The sequence below is a fragment of the Gossypium raimondii genome, chromosome 11 (genome assembly GCF_025698545.1).
Source record: "Gossypium raimondii isolate GPD5lz chromosome 11, ASM2569854v1, whole genome shotgun sequence".
NCBI lineage: Eukaryota > Viridiplantae > Streptophyta > Magnoliopsida > Malvales > Malvaceae > Gossypium > Gossypium raimondii.
Genome location: NC_068575.1, coordinates 1,420,994 through 1,439,354, shown reverse-complemented (window position 1 = coordinate 1,439,354; position 18,361 = coordinate 1,420,994). Strand labels below are relative to the sequence as shown.

The window sequence follows — 18,361 nt, the reverse complement described above, 5'->3', positions numbered from 1 at the left end:
GCTTCAAATTTATATTCGATCTTATGGTCAATTGAAGGTTTAACCGACGATCGGTATATGATGCTTTGAGTAAAATTCCGATCATCCAACTCAAATGATCGCTTTCTTTAGTTTACCTTCATTGTTCGATTGGAATGGGTCAAGATTTCTTCGACCATTAAATATCAATGTTCAAACTTTTGATGTTGTAAAACTATATAACATATGGATTATGATGTACAATTTCATTTTCATCTAACCTTTTCTTAATATAAGTTAATTATGTTTATGCGAATATAATTCTCAAGTTATATATTGATTTTAGTAAATTCATATAAGAACATTCTATTATTAAGAATTTTATGAAATTATATATCACTATTAAATTATATTTAATATTAATTATTTTAAATTGTATAAATTCATATAAGAAAATTTATTATCAAGAATTTTATGAAATTTAATATTAATTATTAAATTATATGTAATAATTATTATTTTAAATTATACAAATTCATAAAATATAATTAATTAGTTATAATTATTTTAAATCTTATTAAATCATATATTTTAAATAAAATATATTTAATATTAATTATTTCAAAATTTCATTTATAGTATCATATATTATGATTTGAGTAAATTCATATAAGAATATTAATTATTAAGAATTTTATTAAATTATATATTTTAATTAAAATATATTTAATAATAATTATGTTAATTTATATTTTACATAGTATATATTATGATTTGAGTAAATTCATATAAGAATATTAATTATTAAGAATTTTGTTAAATTATATATTTTAATTAAAATATATTTAATAAAAGTTATGTTTAAATATGATTAAATTATTTGTTATTGATAATAATAATCTTATTAAAATTTAAATAACAATAACAATAATCATTTACCAAAACAAATTTATGCTAAGGGTATTCTAGTCATTTTAGTTTTTTCCATTATGCTATTACACCTCTATTCTATTCAACCAAACACAAGATTACTATTACGCCTCTATTCCATTACATTCAACCAAACAGTTAATTTGCTATTACACCTCTAATCCAATACACCTCTAATCTAATACAGTGAACCAAACGCACTCTTAAGTTTTTATAAGGGAAAAACACTTTATTTTTTTATTTTTTTTAGAACTAAAATTTAGCTCTTTTTCTAATAAAAGGCGGAAAATGGTGGTTTCATCGGGTAAAAACCTGGCTTTTTTTAGCAAATTGAGTTGCAGAGAAAATTTTGAGATAGTTGGATAACTCAATTTCCTGTAAAATTAATTTTTTAAAGGAAAAAATAAAATTAATTTTTAAAACGTAAATGAGTGACAAAAATGAAAACTTATTACAGTTGGACGATTAAAATGAGTGCACAACAATATTGAATTAACAAGGTGACTAAAATGAAAACTTATTAAAGTTAAATGACTAACTAGGTAATTTAGTCTTCATTATATCATGTTTGTGTATGGCTCCAGAAACTTTTTTTTTTTTTAAGCTCTGCTTCTGTTCTTCAGTCTTGTTTTTAAATAATATAATGTATCGAAAAATATCCTTAAAAATTCATGGGTTTTGTCTGAAATAAACAAAATTTTAATAACCAGACGATGAATAGCAGCATCAATATCAGCAACAAAGTGTTGAACACATTAAGGTTAAAGAACCCAAAGCTTTTATTACTCGAATCCTGCAACAATTTATCTCAATTGAAGATCATCCATGGTTATATGATAAGAACCCATATCATCTTCGACATTTTCGCAGCTAGTCGATTGATTTCCCTTTGTATAAACAACCCTTCATTCGGGCCATTTTCATTAAATTATGCTCACAATGTTTTTTCCCAAATCGAAACTCCAAATCTTTTTATGTACAATGCTTTGATCAAAGGATTTTCTGGTGAAAACCCAATTAAGGGTTTCGAGTTTTACGTTCGAATGTTGAGGGCAAACATTGTTCCTGATAATCTTAGTTTTCCATTTTTGGTAAGGGCTTGTGCACAGTTGGAAGGCATTGATATGGGGATTCAAGCTCATGGTCAAATTGTAAAACATGGGTTTGAAAACGATGTTTATGTGCAGAATTCGTTAGTTTATATGTATTCAACGTGTGGAGATATAAAGGCTGCTAACGAAGTGTTTAGTCGAATGTTGTCGCCGAATGTGGTTTCATGGACGTCGATCATTGCTGGGTTTAATAAAATTGGGGATGTTGAAATGGCACGTGAACTGTTCGATAGAATGCCTGAGAGGAACTTGGTTACTTGGAGTACAATGATTAATGGGTACGCTAAGAACAATTGCTTTGAAAAAGCTGTTGAATTGTTTCAGATACTAAAAGATAAAGGGATTAAAGCTAATGAAACTGTTATGGTTAGTGTAATTTCTTCTTATGCTCATTTGGGTGCAATTGAATTAGGTGAAAAAGCTCATGATTATGTTGTGAAGAACAATTTGAGTTTGAATGTGATTCTTGGGACGGCTTTAGTAGATATGTATGCAAGATGTGGGAGTATTGAGAAAGCTATTAAAGTGTTTGATCAAATGCCTGAAAGAGATGTTCTTAGTTGGACTGCTCTTATTGCTGGATTAGCAATGCATGGTTATGCAGAGAAGGCAATTTGGTTCTTTTCAAAAATGGTGAATTCCGGGTTAAAACCGAGAGATATTACGTTTACGTATTTGTTATCTGCTTGTAGCCATGGCGGATTAGTTGAAAAAGGTTTAGAGTTGTTCGAGAGCATGAAAAGAGATTACGGGATTGAGCCAAGGTTGGAGCATTACGGTTGCGTTGTGGATTTGCTTGGCCGAGCAGGGAAGTTAGCCGAAGCGGAGAAGTTTGTGCTTGAAATGCCGGTAAAACCGAATGCACCTATTTGGGGTGCACTTCTCGGAGCTTGTAGGATTCATAGAAACGCAGAAATTGCAGAAAGAGTGGGGAATATATTAATCCCTTTGTTGCCGGAACACAGCGGCTATTATGTGTTGCTTTCGAACATTTATGCACGTACAAACAGGTGGGAAAATGTTGAAACTATGAGGCAGATGATGAAGGAAAAAGGTGTTAAAAAGCCGCCAGGTTATAGCTTGATCGAGGTTGATGGGAAAGTACATAACTTTAAAATGGGTGATAAATCACACCCGGAAATTGAAATGATCGAACGAAAATGGGACGAGATTCTTCGGAAGATAAGATTGGCAGGTTATACGGGGAATACATCCGATGCATTGTTTGATATCGATGAGGAAGAAAAAGAAAATGCTCTACATAGACATAGTGAGAAGCTTGCTATTGCTTACGGGATTATGAGAACTGAGGCTCCAGTGCCAATCCGAATAGTGAAGAACTTGCGAGTATGCGAAGATTGTCATACTGCGACGAAGCTGATTTCAAAGGTTTTTGGGCGTGAGTTGATCGTGAGAGACCGGAACCGGTTCCATCATTTTAGAGAAGGTTCTTGTTCTTGTATGGATTACTGGTAATAACTTATGATTAGGGTCGGTGAAATAACTCATGTCTGGTTTGACTCGACCCTATAGGAATGATTTTTAAATGAAAATCGAGTTCGAGGGCGAAGCCGGTTGTATTTTTTTATTAAAGTTTCCAGGGAAAGGTATCGAGATATCTACTAAAGTCGGCGAGCTTTTCTCATACTGTCAATTGAAAGCTTAACCCTGTAAAACTTTTTCCACCCAACGGTCTTGTTTTTCAAATATAAGAAGGAAGAGGCAAATCTCCAAACAAATTATGTGCATTTTGTTGCTTATATTATCAGAACCAAACCGATAGTCGAGCCAGTTACTCCGATAGGTTAAATTAATTAAATTAAATAAATCATTGAAAAAATTAAAAATCTAATTCAACCGGTTCAATTGAACACAAAACTATGGTTCAAATTTTAAATTGAACTCTACAACATTATAATTGAATCTTCAAAATATAATACTGTATAAATTAAACATGCTTTATATGAACATCGGATCCAGCTAATATTTAATACCAAATATGACAATTAAATTCTTCACAAATTTAGAATTTAGTCTTTAAACTTTTATTTTAAGAATTTAATTTATTTAAATTTTAAAATTTAAGTCCAATTGTAATATTCATATTTTTAAATTAAATTAATTGGTTTAACATTTTAAAATAAAAAATTACTCACTTAGCTGCCAAGTAACTAAAAATTTGACATAGCAATAAACGTAAATTTAACAAAATAATTTTAACAATGTTAATAGTTGGACTTGAATTTTGAAAGTAAAAAAGTAAAGAGACTGAATTCTATAAATAAAAGTATAAGAGCTAAATTTTAAATTTACAAAGAGCACAAAGACTTATGACATATTTTAACCGCTAAATTAATACAATATTGATACATTAAGGATTCAATTATAACGTTTTGAAGTTCAGAGACAAATTTAACATTTATGCCATGATTTAAGGATGTCTCGTGCAATTAACCCTTTGAAATACATATCAGTGGTCGTATTTAGGCAACACCAAATCAGAAAATGGAAATTAATTATGAGGCTTAAATTTATTATTTAATTATTATCTAAAATAACCAAAAAACAGATTTAATTGGATTTCACAAATTTAATGATTATCTAAAATAACCAGAACACATTTAAGTGGATTTAATTTCAATGGTAAGTCAAAATTAAGTAAAACACAAATAAGGAAAAACAATTAATGTGAATTAATGGGTAATTTATCATTTCACTCCCTCTTTTCTTTTCCCACTTATATAAAAGCCAATCCCCCATCACCACCAACTCAATCATTCTCTTCGTTATCATTTTTTTTTCTTCTTTCTTCTCTCTAAAATCTTCTTCTCTTTCATTATGTGCAACAAAAGATCCCTTCTATTTCCCCATTATTTGTTCTTTCATTCAAAAATTTAATTAACACAATTATTTAAAAAGAAAAAGGGGGGAATGGAAAGTGGGTCATTAAGGTTAGGGTTAATGGCAGTGGTTGCAGTTTCAGGAAGTGTAGTCTTCATTGCAAATGAACTTCATAAACGTCTCCTCTCTGATTTCATGAAGAAGTTTGAATTTGAATTTGCTGGTAATTCATATATATATATATATCATTGAAATTATTTATGATTTCTTGATGTTTTTCTTAAGGGTTTTTAAAGTATTGGATGGATAAATTTCTGGGTTTTCTTTTTCATTCTCAGTTTGTATAAAATGTCCCACTATGCATTTTTTGTGGGTTTAGCATTTGGTGTTAAATTGCAATTGATAAAAATGATTTTATTATAATTTGGGTAAAATCTAATCATTTTACTTTTTTGAAATGTGTGTCTTTAATTAGTGAGATTATCAATTGCCAATTGATCCTTGAATTATACTTAAATTTCTTTTCGGGTTCCTTTTTTGTTTAAAGTGGTATTAAATTATCAATTTTCTTAGTGTAGCCCCAAAAGCAATATCATCTAACAAGAATGTGCCACATTTCACATTCGTATTGATGATATATTTTTTGGTACATGAGAAAAATTGATAGTTCAAGTGTTTTTCTAGCCAAAAAAAGAGAGTTTAAAACCCAATTTTAGAATTGAGATATAGTTGAAGGGTTAATTTGTTAATAAGGCCTTTTAAAGAGTATAAGACTAGAAATGACTAAAATCAAGTACAAAATGTTTATATTGTTAAAATTGTTTTATTAAATTTAAGTTTATTATAATTATAGTGTCACTTTTTAATTATATTGTTATTTATTTCAAATATTACACAAACCAATTTAACAAAAAAATCAGTGTTAACAATTAGATTTAGATTTTAAATATAAAAGTAGAGACTAAATTCTTGAAGAAAATAGTATAATGACTAAATTCCAAATCTATAAAAAGTATAGGGGTTTATAACATATTTTAACCACCAAAATTATGGTAGAGGAACTAAATTTGTCAAAAATGAGTAATTATGCCTTAGAGGCCCCTCTATTATACATTGTGATGTTGTTTTTTCATGGTTAGACAAATATTACACATCTTAAAAATATACATTTCAAAAAGGTTTTATTAGTGAATTGGTCCTTGAGCTATACCTAAATTCCTAGATCAATTCCTTTATTTTGTCTAAAGTGGCACTGAACTATCAATTTTGTCTTAGTTTACCCTCAAAAACATTATCATCTAACAAGAACATGCCACATGTCACATTCGCATTGGATGATATTGTTTTTTGTGGGTACATGAGAAAAAATGATAGTTTAGGTACCATTTTTAGCAAAAAAAAAATTAAAACCCAATTTTGGAATTGAGATATAGTTGAAGGGTTAAATTACTAATAAAGCCTTTCATAGAGTTGAAGACTAGAAATAACTAAAATAAAATTTAACGGTTAACATTGTTAAAATTATTTTATTAAAATTTAATTTATAACGTTATTTTTAATTATATTGTTACTAAGTGAGTTTTTTATTATTATTTCAAAATGTCACATAAACCAATTTAATAAAAATAAAATAAAATCAATGTTACTTATTGGATTTGGATTTTTAAATTAAGTTCTTAAAAATAGTGTAGTGACTAAATTCCAAATATATAAAAAGTGGAAATTATAGTCGAGGAACCAAATTTGTAAAAAAAAAGGGTGAATCTATCTTAGAGGTCCCTCTATCATACATTTTGATATTTTTTTAAGATTAGACAAATATTACACAGTTCTTCTAGATGATATACCAAAGAGTTAGCTTCATCATTAAAAGTATACATTTCAAAATGGCTTTTTAGTGAATTGGTGCTTGAACTATACCTAAATTCCTAGATTGATTTTTTTATTATTATCTAAAGTGGTACTGAACTATCAATTTTATCTTACTTTACCCCCAAAAACATTATCATCTAACAAGAACGTGCCAAATGTCACGTTTGTATTGGATGATATTGTTTTTCGGGGGTACATGAGAAAAAAATTATAGTTTAGTTGCAATTTTTTACAAAAAAAAAACTTTAAAACCCAATTTGAGATATAGTTGAAGGGTTAATTTATTGATAAAGCCCTTCAAAGAGTGTAAGACTAGAAATGGCTAAAATCAAGTCTAACTGCTAACATTGTTAAAATTATTTTATTAAATTTAATTTTATTATATTTTTAGCTTCATTTTTTAATTTTATTGTTAGCAAGTGAGTAGTTTTGTTTATTTCAAAATGTCACACCAACCAATTTAACAAAAGAAAAAGAAAAGAAAATCAATGTTGACAATTAGATCTAGATTTTAAATCAAAAGTAGAGACTAAATTTTTAAAGAAAACAAGATAATGACTAAATTTCAAATCTATAAAAAGTATAGGATTTATGACATAATTTAACCACCAAATTATAGTAGAGGAACTAAATTTGTCAAAATGAGTGTACCTTAGAAGTCCCTCTAGTATACATTTTGTTATTATTTTGTTTTGGTTAGACAAATATTACACATTTCTTTTAGATGATATGCCAAAGAGTTAGCCTCATCATTAAAAATGTTTTATTAGTGAATTGGTCCTTGAACTATACCTAAATTTTGTAGATCGGTCTCTTTTTTTTTTTTTTTGTTTAAAGTGGCATTGAACTATCAATTGTCTTAGTGTAGCCCCAAAAATAATATCATCTAACAACAACGTGCCAAATGTCACGTTTGTATTGGATGATATTGTTTTTGGGTACATGAGAAAAAATTGATAGTTTAGGTACTTTTTTAGCAAAAAGAAAAACTTTAAAACCCAATTTTAGAATTAGATATAGTTGAAGGGTTAATTTATTGATAAAGCCTTTCAATGAGTAGAAGACTAGAAACGAATAAAATAAAGTCCAACGGTTAAGATTCTTAAAATTATTTTATTAAATTTAAGTTTATTTTATTTATAACGTCATTTTTAATTATTTTGTTACTAAATGAATATTTTTGTTTATTTTAGAATGTCGCACCAACAAATTAGAAAAAACTAAAATAATTTCACGACTTCGCCCTATTAGGTTCCATTTTTTTACCAAAAAAAACCAATTTAAGAATTTAGATATAGTTTAGGGGTTAGTCTACTAATAAAGCCATTCAATGAAAAGAAGACTAGAAATGGTCAAATTATAGTAAAGGAACAAAACCCATAAAAAATGTATTTAGTATAGGGACCTTTTAAACAATTTAACCCTTTTTTTCTTTAAATTAGGAAATGGGAAAGCGAAAAAAAAGGTTCGTTTTGCTGATAATGTAAGGGAACCATCATCAAATAACAAGGAATATAGGAAGAGAAATCACAGTATCGCCATTGTTAAGCAAGCTAAAGGTCGTGGTGAAGTATATTATGGTCAACGACGACGACGACAGCTTCTTAAATTACCAAATAATGATTATTCAATGCCTCTCAATAGGCAAATTTTATATAAAGGGATTCTTCAATGTAAAAAATAATTCTATTATACATTCAATTTTTTGTATATATTATATGATGTACATATATATTTAAAATAGTTATTTACCACTCCAAGTGTGGCTTGGATTCGAATCACGTTAACCGTGTTTGTTATTCGAATTTTTCCCTTTTTCACAAAAAAAAAGGGATTTATGTATAATATTATTTTGTAAATAAACAAATATTCTTTTTCTATTTATTGTGTTGGGGTTCATGTATAATTTGTATTTGTTTGGAAAATGTTTTCATTATTTTTTTCTTGTTTTTGGTTGAAGAAAATAGGTTGATGAACATAAAATGTCGTGTTGGTGAATGGAAAAAGATAGCTTTGAAAATGGTAATTAGTCGTTTTACAGCTTCTCTAGCCTCCTTTGAAGTCTTTCTCTCTTTCAATATTTCTCTACAATTGCAAACATTTCCATCATCCCTGATATCTCTTCTCTTACAATTTTCCCCCCTTTTATTTGCCCTTTGTTTCACCTCTTTCCGATTCAATATTTCATTCACTCTCGACAATTGACGATAACCTTTCAACCTCAAACCTACAAAGGTTACTCTTACTTCGATTTTATTCTCCTTCTCTTGCTCGTTCAAGAAAAGTCAATAAAAGTAGGAAATTTTGATTTAAGAGATGGCGATGATCATAGCACAAGAGCCAATTGTCACCGTTTCTTGCATCATCGATGGTTTTGATTAGGTCTTTTTTATTTTATAATCAGCGGCTTCATTATCAATTGTATTTCACAAAATTTTTACCTTTTTTTAATGTTTTGTTGTTGTTGTTGTCATTGCTAACTAATCCCTAGTTGTATGCTGTTTGAGTTTAATATGATTTGGGATTAAAAGAAAAAAAAACATAGGTGCATTCAATGTATGATTTATACGTGTTTGTCATGATGCAAAGGATTTTAAATCTGAAATGATGCATAAAGTAGGTGCATTTACTTTTTTCTCGCTTGAAGCTCTTGTATAGCCTTAATTTTTCCTGTTCTTTCAATATCACTGTAATCTTTAGACTTCTAACATTTATTTCTATCTCTTGGGAATTTCATTCGAAAATGAGAGGACTTTGAGTTATACCTTAAGTCTATGAAGCCTTGTTAGCTTCTACCTTCAATATTTTAGTTAAAATGCATGGATTAAGGTTTGTTTGTGTATTTATATTGTGTGTTGCATAAATTGATAGTCAAGTAATTTGAGACCACCAAGCATCTAAGCTATTGAATGATCATAGTCATGCAATAATACATGGGTGTTACTTTCTAAACTTGCTTTTGATCCTTATTTTGGAATGTAAATTAAGTGTTGAAATATGATTTGTGGTATTGGGGGATATAATTAGGGATGTAAATGGTAGTGTTTGAATATTCTAAAGATTCAACTTTAATGTTTAGGTTTCATGCTTTGGTTTATGTTTTGCTAGTGATATATGGTTCCCTATTTTGACTTATTTTTTTATGGCAAAGAAGTTGCTGGCTTCTCTTGGGGTCAGATTGAACAACAATGCAGGTTGTACCATCTCAAATATTCATAGGAGACAAAGGAATCAAGTTCTGAACATTTTGCTTCTAATACTCAAAAGCTCGAATATATCTGTCTCAACTCCACTCATCCCACAAGTTAGCCTTATTTAAGGAGCCATTTTCTTTTATGCAGTTTGATATAGGTTCTTTATGTTTATATTGTATAGCCTTAATTTTTCCTGTTCTTTCAATATCACTGTAATCTTTAGACTTAACATTTATTTTTATCTCTTGGGCATTTCATTCGAAAATGGGAGGACTTTGAGCTATACCTTAAGTCTATGAAGCGTTGTTAGCTTCTGCCTTCAATATTTTAGTTAAAATGCATAGATTAAAGTTTGTTTCTGCATTTTATGGAAGTTGCAGGCTTCTCTTGGGGTTAGATAGAATAACAATGCAGGTTGTACCATCTCAAATATTCACAGGAGATCAAGGAGTCAAATTTTGAACATTTTGCTTTCGAAACTCAGGCTCGAATATATCAGTCTCAACTCCACTCATCCCACAAGTTACTCCACTCATCCCACAAGTTAGTCTTGTTTAAGGAGTCATTTTCTTTTATGCAGTTTCATATAGGTTCTTTATGTTTATATTGTGTTTGATATAGAAAGAAATAATAATAGAGGATGATACAATATTTTGGATCATTTTCTGTTTCCCTCACTTTTGGCAACTAGCATTTGCACATCTTTTTCGTTATATACATGTATTGGATCTTCTCCCCTGTATATACCCAAGAAATAGAAATTATATATATGTTATGTTAGTGCAATGTTGCTTATCAATCTTGCAATTTCACCCTTTTAGCCAGATGGTCTAGAAGTTGAATTATCATGAATTTCGTGTTTGACATATATGATCATGTCGAGCAGATTATTCATACATTTTAATTAGAAAGTGTTATGCAAAACTCAAGCTTGTAAGACACCAAAAAAGAAATGGGTATTACATCAAATTGATGTTTTGGCCAATACTATGGGCAATCAATTGGTCTAGAAAGTGCAAGTACCTTTTGTAATTTGTTGCTTATTTGTATTAGACATTTTGATTAAATTTTAGCAGAGACATTTTTGTAAAAAAGAAACGTAATTTATAATAAAGTTTGAATTGTGTATATTTATAATTAAGGACAATGAGATTGTTTTGGCATGCTAGCCAACTTAATTAAAAATCTATATCCAATTTACAAACATATATTCCAAACACACACACACACACACACATATATATATATATATGACTTCATTTATATATTGCAATAATCATAATAAATAATTCTACAATAATAATTAAGTCAATTAATTGTTTGAGTTTAATTAAAATGAATATTTTATTTTACAATAGTTTTCAAAATTAATTTTGTTTTAATTAAAATAATTTTTGGAAAATGAGGTCAAGAAAATTTATCAAAGTGTGGAAAATGTTTTACCTAAAATCATCCAAATACCAAAAACATCACATTTTCAAAAGATCATTCTATTTTAGAATTTTTTTTGGAAAATATTTTCAGTGAATCAAACAGACTCCAAATCTGAACATGAAATTGAAATTTGACCATTTTTATATAATTAAAAAGTAGAGGGGATAGAATTGAAATTTAACTATTATTGTTAATGACGTAAAGAAAAAAGGTTAAACTACATTAATAGTCACCCAAGTTTTTTTGGTCACTCAATTATGTTTTATTTTTCTTTTTTAGTCGTCTAATTATTTTAGAGTTAAGTGATTATTTTTTAAGTCACTGGTAAACTGGTAACGTTGTTTACCCCCCCCCCAAAAAAAGTATTCGAAGCTCAGTAGGACTGTAACTTCACTCAACAAACTTCCATTAATAAGAAGTTGTGGTTTATGCGCAACAATAAGCTGAGATGATCAAAAAATTTGCTTGAAATATGAGGTACTTAGTCAAATTCCAGCACTTTCATTCACAATCAGTGATTCGCCTCCATTTCTCGAGACTTAAGCTTCGTCCTCTTCGATTTTCAACACTCTCCAAATCATCCAAACCAACGAAGAAGGCCCACTTGAAGAGCCAAGCTGAAACTTGTAGCATCCCATCACTCTTCCAAGAAATAACTGACATTTTAGGTGCTGTTCATGTAGCCTCAGATGAAACCGAATTTGGGTTTTCGATAACCCCACGAACCAATGCCAAGGAGCTTGAGTTTATAGAACAATCTTTGGCTAGAAGGCCAGGTGTTTGTCAAAATGCCGAGGAGAAGAGTGAGTTGGTGGAGGAGGAGGGGAGTGAAATAACTGACATTTTGAGAGCTGTTAATATAACCTCAGATGAAACCCCGACAACATCACGGGTCAATGACGGGGAGGCTGAGTTTAAAGAAAAATCGTTGTATAGAAGTCTAGCTGTTTGTCAAAATGCCCAGAAGGAGAATGTAATGGTTTTGGGTGATACCCAGATGGGGAATTCAGTTGAATTTGATGTTAGTCCAGTGGTTCATGAGATAACTAAGATAGTTAGAGCTGAAAATGTTTTGGTTTCCATGGAGGAGCAGTTGGAAAAATCAGGGCTTTCGTTTGAACCAGAGATTGTTGAGAAAGTGTTGAAAAGGTGCTTTAAAGTGCCTCATTTAGCTTTTAGATTCTTGAACTGGGTGAAGCTTAGAGAAGGGTTTTGTTATACAACTGAGATTTTTAATACCATGCTGTATATAGGTGGTGAGGCTAATGAACATGGGTTGGTTGAGAAGCTATTGGAGGAAATGGAGGAGAAATCTTGTAAGAAAGATATCAAGACTTGGACAATCCTTATCTCGCAATATGGGAAGTCAAAGTTGATTGGCAAAGCGCTGGAAGTTTTTGAAAACATGAAGAAATGTGGTTTTGAAACTGACACGACGGCTTATATGATGATGATCCGTGTTCTTTGTAATGCTGATAAAGGCGACTTAGCTATGGAATTTTACAAGGAGATGGTTGAGAAGGAAATGAGCCTTGATTTGAATTTGTACAAGATGCTACTGAATTGTGTAGCTAAATCGGGAGATAACAATGCAGTTCACTTGGTTGCTGATAACATGACGAGGGTGTCTGAGATTCCAGAACAAGAAGTTTATGGTTATGTATTGAGGAGTTTATGTATTTCTGGAAGAATTAAGGAAGCTTTAGAATTGATTCGGGACCTTAAGAAGAAAGAGTTGTCTTTGGACCCCCGTTATTTTGAGATTCTGATCAAAGGACTGTGCAGAGCCGATAGGATTGCCGATGCTTTGGAAATCCTCGATATTATGAAGAGAAGACAACTGGTTAGTGAGAAGGTTTATGAGATTATCATCAATGGGCACTTAAGAAGAAATGACCTTTCCAAGGCACTTGATCTTTTCCAAAGCATGAAGGAATCTGGGTACTTACCAACGGCTTCTACTTACACTGATCTAATGCAACGCCTCTTTAGATTGAAAGAGTATAAAAAAGGCTGTGATTTATACAATGAGATGATGGAGAAAGGTGTTGAGCCTGATACTGTTGCTATTATGGCCATGGTTGCAGGTCATGTTGGCCAAAACCGTATATCCGAAGCATGGAAAGTATTCAATTCGATGGAGGAGAGGGGCATCCGACCTTCTTGGAAAGCATATTTAGTATTCATTAAGGAGCTTGGAAAAGTTGGAAGGACAGATGAAATTTTTCGGGTTTTATGCGAAATGAAGGAGGCAAAGATAGGTATTCGAGATGAGATATTTTGTTTGGCTGTATCTTGCATGGAGAGGAGCAGAGAGACGGATAATGTTGAAAAAGTAAAGCAAATGCGGAGAATTAGTGAACTTCGTTCACTAACTGAAGAGGTAAGCGGTAGCGGATTCAAAGGACAGGAGCTCCTCCTGGATTTGGGTGATAAACATTTAGAGTATGAGAGGACAGATTGTCACCAAGTGCACTCCCTTTCAAATGCATTCAACAAGCAGGACATGGAAGAAGTGCATAGAATATTATCATCCTCGAAGGATTGGGCCATCATTGAAGAAGGTTTGGAGAGATGCAACATTAAGTTTACACCGGAGCTTGTTTTGGAAATACTGCGAAAGAGCAGTTTGCATGGTAAAAATGCTCTGAATTTCTTTTCATGGGTAGGAAAGCAAGCCGGCTATCAGCACACTTCAGAAACATACAACATGGCTATAAAAATCTCCGGATGTGGGAAAGATTTCATGAACATGAGAAGGCTCTTCTATGAAATGAAAAGGAGGGGTTGTTTAGTATCGGATGCATGGGCGATCATGATAATGCAATATGGTCGAACAGGTCTAACCGAAATTGCATTGAGGACTTTTACTGAGATGAAAACCGACGGTTTTAATCCGACCGCGAGTACCTACAAGTATTTGATCATATCACTCTGTGGGAGAAAAGGTAGGAAGGTAGATGAAGCCATTAAAATCTTCCAAGAAATGATCCGTTCTGGTTACACCCCCGACAAAGAGTTACTTGAAACGTATCTTGGTTGTTTATGTGAAGTTGGCAAGCTATTGGAAGCTAGAAACTGCGCAGAATCTCTCAGCAAGATTGGATTCTCAGCTCCGCTAAGTTATTCGCTGTATATTAGGGCACTTTGTCGAGCTGAGAGACTCGAAGAAGCATTGGAAATATTAGATGATGTCAGGACACAACAATCCTCATTGGATCAGCATGTTTATGGAAGCCTTGTCCATGCACTACTACGAAAGGGACTATTCGAACAAGCATTGGCTAAGGTGGATTCCATGAAGCAAGCCAACATTCATCCGACTGTCCATGTTTATACATCCTTAATAGTTCATTTCTTCAAGGAGAGGCAAACCAGGAGCGCTTTAGGGATTTTTGTGAAAATGGAGAAGGAAGGTTGTCAGCCGACTACCATTACTTATTCCGCAATGATCCATGGATACATGAACATGGGGAAGGTTGCTGATGCTTGGAACGTCTTTCATCATATGAAGATTAATGGACCAGAGCCCGATTTTAAGACTTACTCGATGTTCATTAACTGTCTTTGTAAAGCAAGTAAGTCCGAGGAAGCAATGCAGCTTTTATCCGAAATGCGAAACTCAGGGATCGTTCCTAGTACCGTCAATTTCCGAACAGTTTTTCATGGTCTGAATAGAGAAGGTAAGCAATGTTTAGCTCAAACTGTATTGCAACAAAAATCTGCTCTAAAAAGTGAACGCAAGTGTTCCACCTTGATTTAAATTTTTTCATTTATCTTTCCATTTCATTGTTTCAAATTCATATGAAAAAAGTATTATGAGTGAAATTGCATTTTGCCCCTCTATTAAAAAATATGCAAATTAATTATTGTGTGTTAGATGAAAAAGTAATTGGCATTTTCTATTAAAAATTTCATCCATTTGTATTATTAAAATTGGCGTGGCTAATAGAATAACTAAACAGTGATAAGTGTTGTACTACGTGTATCTCATGCTGCGTGTATCTCATGCTGATGTATAAGGATTAGTTTTTAGTAGTAGAAAAGGATGAAATTTTTAAGAGAACGATTAATTTACTCTTTGATCTAATGTTTATAAATTATTTTGTTTTTTTTTTTTTTAGTTAAAGGGGCAAAGTGCAATACAAATCCTAATACAAGAACTTCCATAATACTTTTACCAATTCATATTTTGTTGAAAACCAATCAACTGACTCGAATTCGAAAAATCCAAACCAACCAAAGACAAGATAATCTTTGCTTTGCTTTTAAGATGGTAAATGGTGGAAATTTGACAAGGCAAAGGTGAAGGTTGACTTCAAAAAAATTAATAGTCTTTGGGAGGGACACCATTTTTTCTGGGATTCCCCTGCATAATCTTAACCTCACTAATGGCTGCCTCTTGATATGTGGCCAGTGGCCCTCATAAGTCTTGCCCACTGTCGCCCTTAATGGCTGCCTATTCATCATAATGGCCTGCCATTCAAAAAAAGAAAGAAACACAAAACCCATTATTCCTTCTACAATTAAAACACCTTTAAAATATGGTTTCTGTATGTATATGTATATATAATGTTTGATCGTATGGGGACACTTGAAAACATGTTTAGTGTAATGATGGATCAATAAATTTTTGTAGATTCTCATTTTTCGGTATTAACGTTTTTTTCAATGTTGGCGGTAGAAAGTATCATCTTTAATATTGTATTGTTTTTATGTTGGAAAATAGGAAAAAGTATTGTGAAGGATTTTATATTAAAATTATATTGTATGTTATTTATTTTACTTTAAAAATAGATAAATTAATTTTATAATCGATAGTATTATATGTTGTGTCACGTGTACATTATACTTGTGTACAAGAATAAACTTTTAATAGTAGAAATGGAGGAAATTTTTAATAAAACGACCAATTTATTTTTTGATCTAACGTACAGGAACTAGTTTACCCAACTTTTTAGTAAATGAGATAAAATACAATCCAACTTTTAGTACAAAAACTTCTATAGTACTTTTACAGTTTAAAAAGCTACGGTGATACTAATCTTATGCATGACTTCTAAATTAGAAAAGCTGCATGGATAGTTTTGAGAATAACTTCCGTATTGGGAAAGTTATAGATGCAATGTAGGGAAAAACTTCCTCAACAACGTCCATATTTGAGGAAGTTGTGGAGGTGATCTTAGGAATAGCTTCCATATTGGGGAAGCCATGGAGGCAACTTTTGAAACATCTTCCGTGTTGAGAATTTTGATAATAAATTTTTAGTTAAATGAATCAAATAAAGTAATATAACGTATTTGATGATATGCTAAATAATTTTACGTTCCAATGATCTATGAACCAAATACTTCGAATCATGTATATTTTCATTAGATATTCTGTTTGCTTTTCCATCAGATGTTAATTGGTAGGGCTAAGTAATAAAAATTGAAAAATCGAAAATCAACTCGAATCGAAGTGTACTGTTTATAGAATGTAAGTTGAAAAATCACAGTTACTTGAAACTGAATCAAAATATTTTTTATTTAATATATAATTATATCCAATTTTTTATGATGTAAAAATAAATATCTTATATTTAAAATACTGAAAATAATCTAAAAGTTCTTGAAATTTTGTTAAATAATTTAAAAAAAATCGTAAAACAAATCTCATTCTGTCACAAAAATTATGGGCCGAACTAAACTACATCGAATTATGATGGGCAATTCCAAAAATCTAAAAGGCCCAACTAGATCGAACCAATATCACTCTATAGTGAGACGTGCCACCAACTAATATGTCATAAGTCCCTATACTTATAAAAAATTGAAATTTAATTCTTTTAGTTTTTAGATTTCAAAATTCAGCTTTAACTGTTAATACTGTTATTTTTTTGGTTAAATTAATTAGTGTGACATTTTGAGAAAAAATGGCTTTGTAATGAACTTGACTTGACTTTAACAAAAACATTAATAATATCAATAGTTAGACCTAAAATTTGAAACCTGAAACCATAAGGATTAAATTATAAATTTTGAAAAGTGTAAGGATTTATTACATATTTTTAAAATTTTTGTTTAATGATGAGATATGTGGCTTTTCGTAAAAGGGCGGCGATAAATGTATGGCTTAATTTAATCATATTTGATCAGTCAAAGTTGATGATGATTAGCTAATCAACCCAATCGTAATTAGGACACGTGGCAAAAACCCACGCCACAAATGGACAAAAGGCATATATTCCTAGTGAAAGAACCGGAGCAAATAAATTCTTGTTATTATTTTATAAAATAAAATAAAATAAATAATAATTAAAATGTTTATTCAAAGTCTTAATCACACTTTTTTGACAAAAAGATGCAAAATATTCTTGGATGATATGCACTTTCTTTTCTATTTTATTTTATTTTTATGTAAGCTAAGCATAAGGACAAATGGCATGACAATATCAACAAATATATTAAAATAAAAATATTTGGACATGTATGTGCATATATTTTTGCATGTTTATCTCATTTTAGTTATATCTATAATCATAATAATATATTTTTGAATAACTATTATTATACATGGTAAAACTTAAATAAAAATAAAATTAATATAATGATAAATTTAACTTTTAATATTTACATATTTTATCAATTTAATTATTATTATTTTTAATTAAATTTGATAATTAATCTTTTAAAAGAGTTAAATCTCTTTTTTTAATGAAATGGTGATATAATCTATCTCAATATTTGAATAATTATTCATTTTAATATATATATACTTTATAATTAAATTTGATTGTTAAATAATAAATTGAGCTAATTAAGACTAATTCAAATAAAAAAAGAATCTACATCATGGATAGATAAATAACCCATTTTAATAGGTCTATTTGGGATAGGAAGGAACTTGTTCTACAACTTAAACAAACTTTAAAAAATGAGGTGAAATTAATCGTACTAAGAGTTAAATTACATTTTATTCTCTTTACTTAGAAATAGATAAATTAATTTATGTATTACTTTTCTTTTAACAATCTCATTA

At 30.3% G+C, this 18,361-nt stretch overlaps 3 protein-coding genes and 1 long non-coding RNA gene across 4 annotated transcripts; all 4 read left to right on the top strand.

The window, feature by feature from the left end:
* The first annotated feature begins 1,508 nt into the window (after positions 1 to 1,508).
* On the top strand, positions 1,509 to 3,739 carry LOC105761679 (pentatricopeptide repeat-containing protein At5g06540). Its single transcript, XM_012579559.2, has one exon. The coding sequence runs from the start codon at positions 1,602 to 1,604 to the stop codon at positions 3,474 to 3,476; it is 1,875 nt and encodes a 624-aa protein (XP_012435013.1). The 5' UTR covers positions 1,509 to 1,601; the 3' UTR covers positions 3,477 to 3,739.
* A 1,192-nt stretch (positions 3,740 to 4,931) lies between these two features.
* LOC105801657 (uncharacterized) lies at positions 4,932 to 8,593 on the top strand. The gene is made up of 2 exons (XM_012632868.2): positions 4,932 to 5,064; positions 8,156 to 8,593. Exons 1-2 carry the CDS (start codon positions 4,932 to 4,934, stop codon positions 8,395 to 8,397), a joined length of 375 nt encoding a protein of 124 aa, XP_012488322.1. The 3' UTR covers positions 8,398 to 8,593.
* Positions 8,594 to 8,741: 148 nt separating this feature from the next.
* LOC105761680 (uncharacterized) lies at positions 8,742 to 10,637 on the top strand. The gene is made up of 2 exons (XR_008190811.1): positions 8,742 to 9,095; positions 9,868 to 10,637. It is a non-coding gene; the product is annotated as an uncharacterized LOC105761680 (long non-coding RNA).
* A 1,023-nt stretch (positions 10,638 to 11,660) lies between these two features.
* Positions 11,661 to 15,125, top strand: LOC105761681 (putative pentatricopeptide repeat-containing protein At5g06400, mitochondrial). The gene has a single exon (XM_012579560.2). It carries the CDS (start codon positions 11,814 to 11,816, stop codon positions 15,102 to 15,104), a length of 3,291 nt encoding a protein of 1,096 aa, XP_012435014.1. The 5' UTR covers positions 11,661 to 11,813; the 3' UTR covers positions 15,105 to 15,125.
* The last annotated feature ends 3,236 nt before the right edge of the window (positions 15,126 to 18,361 follow it).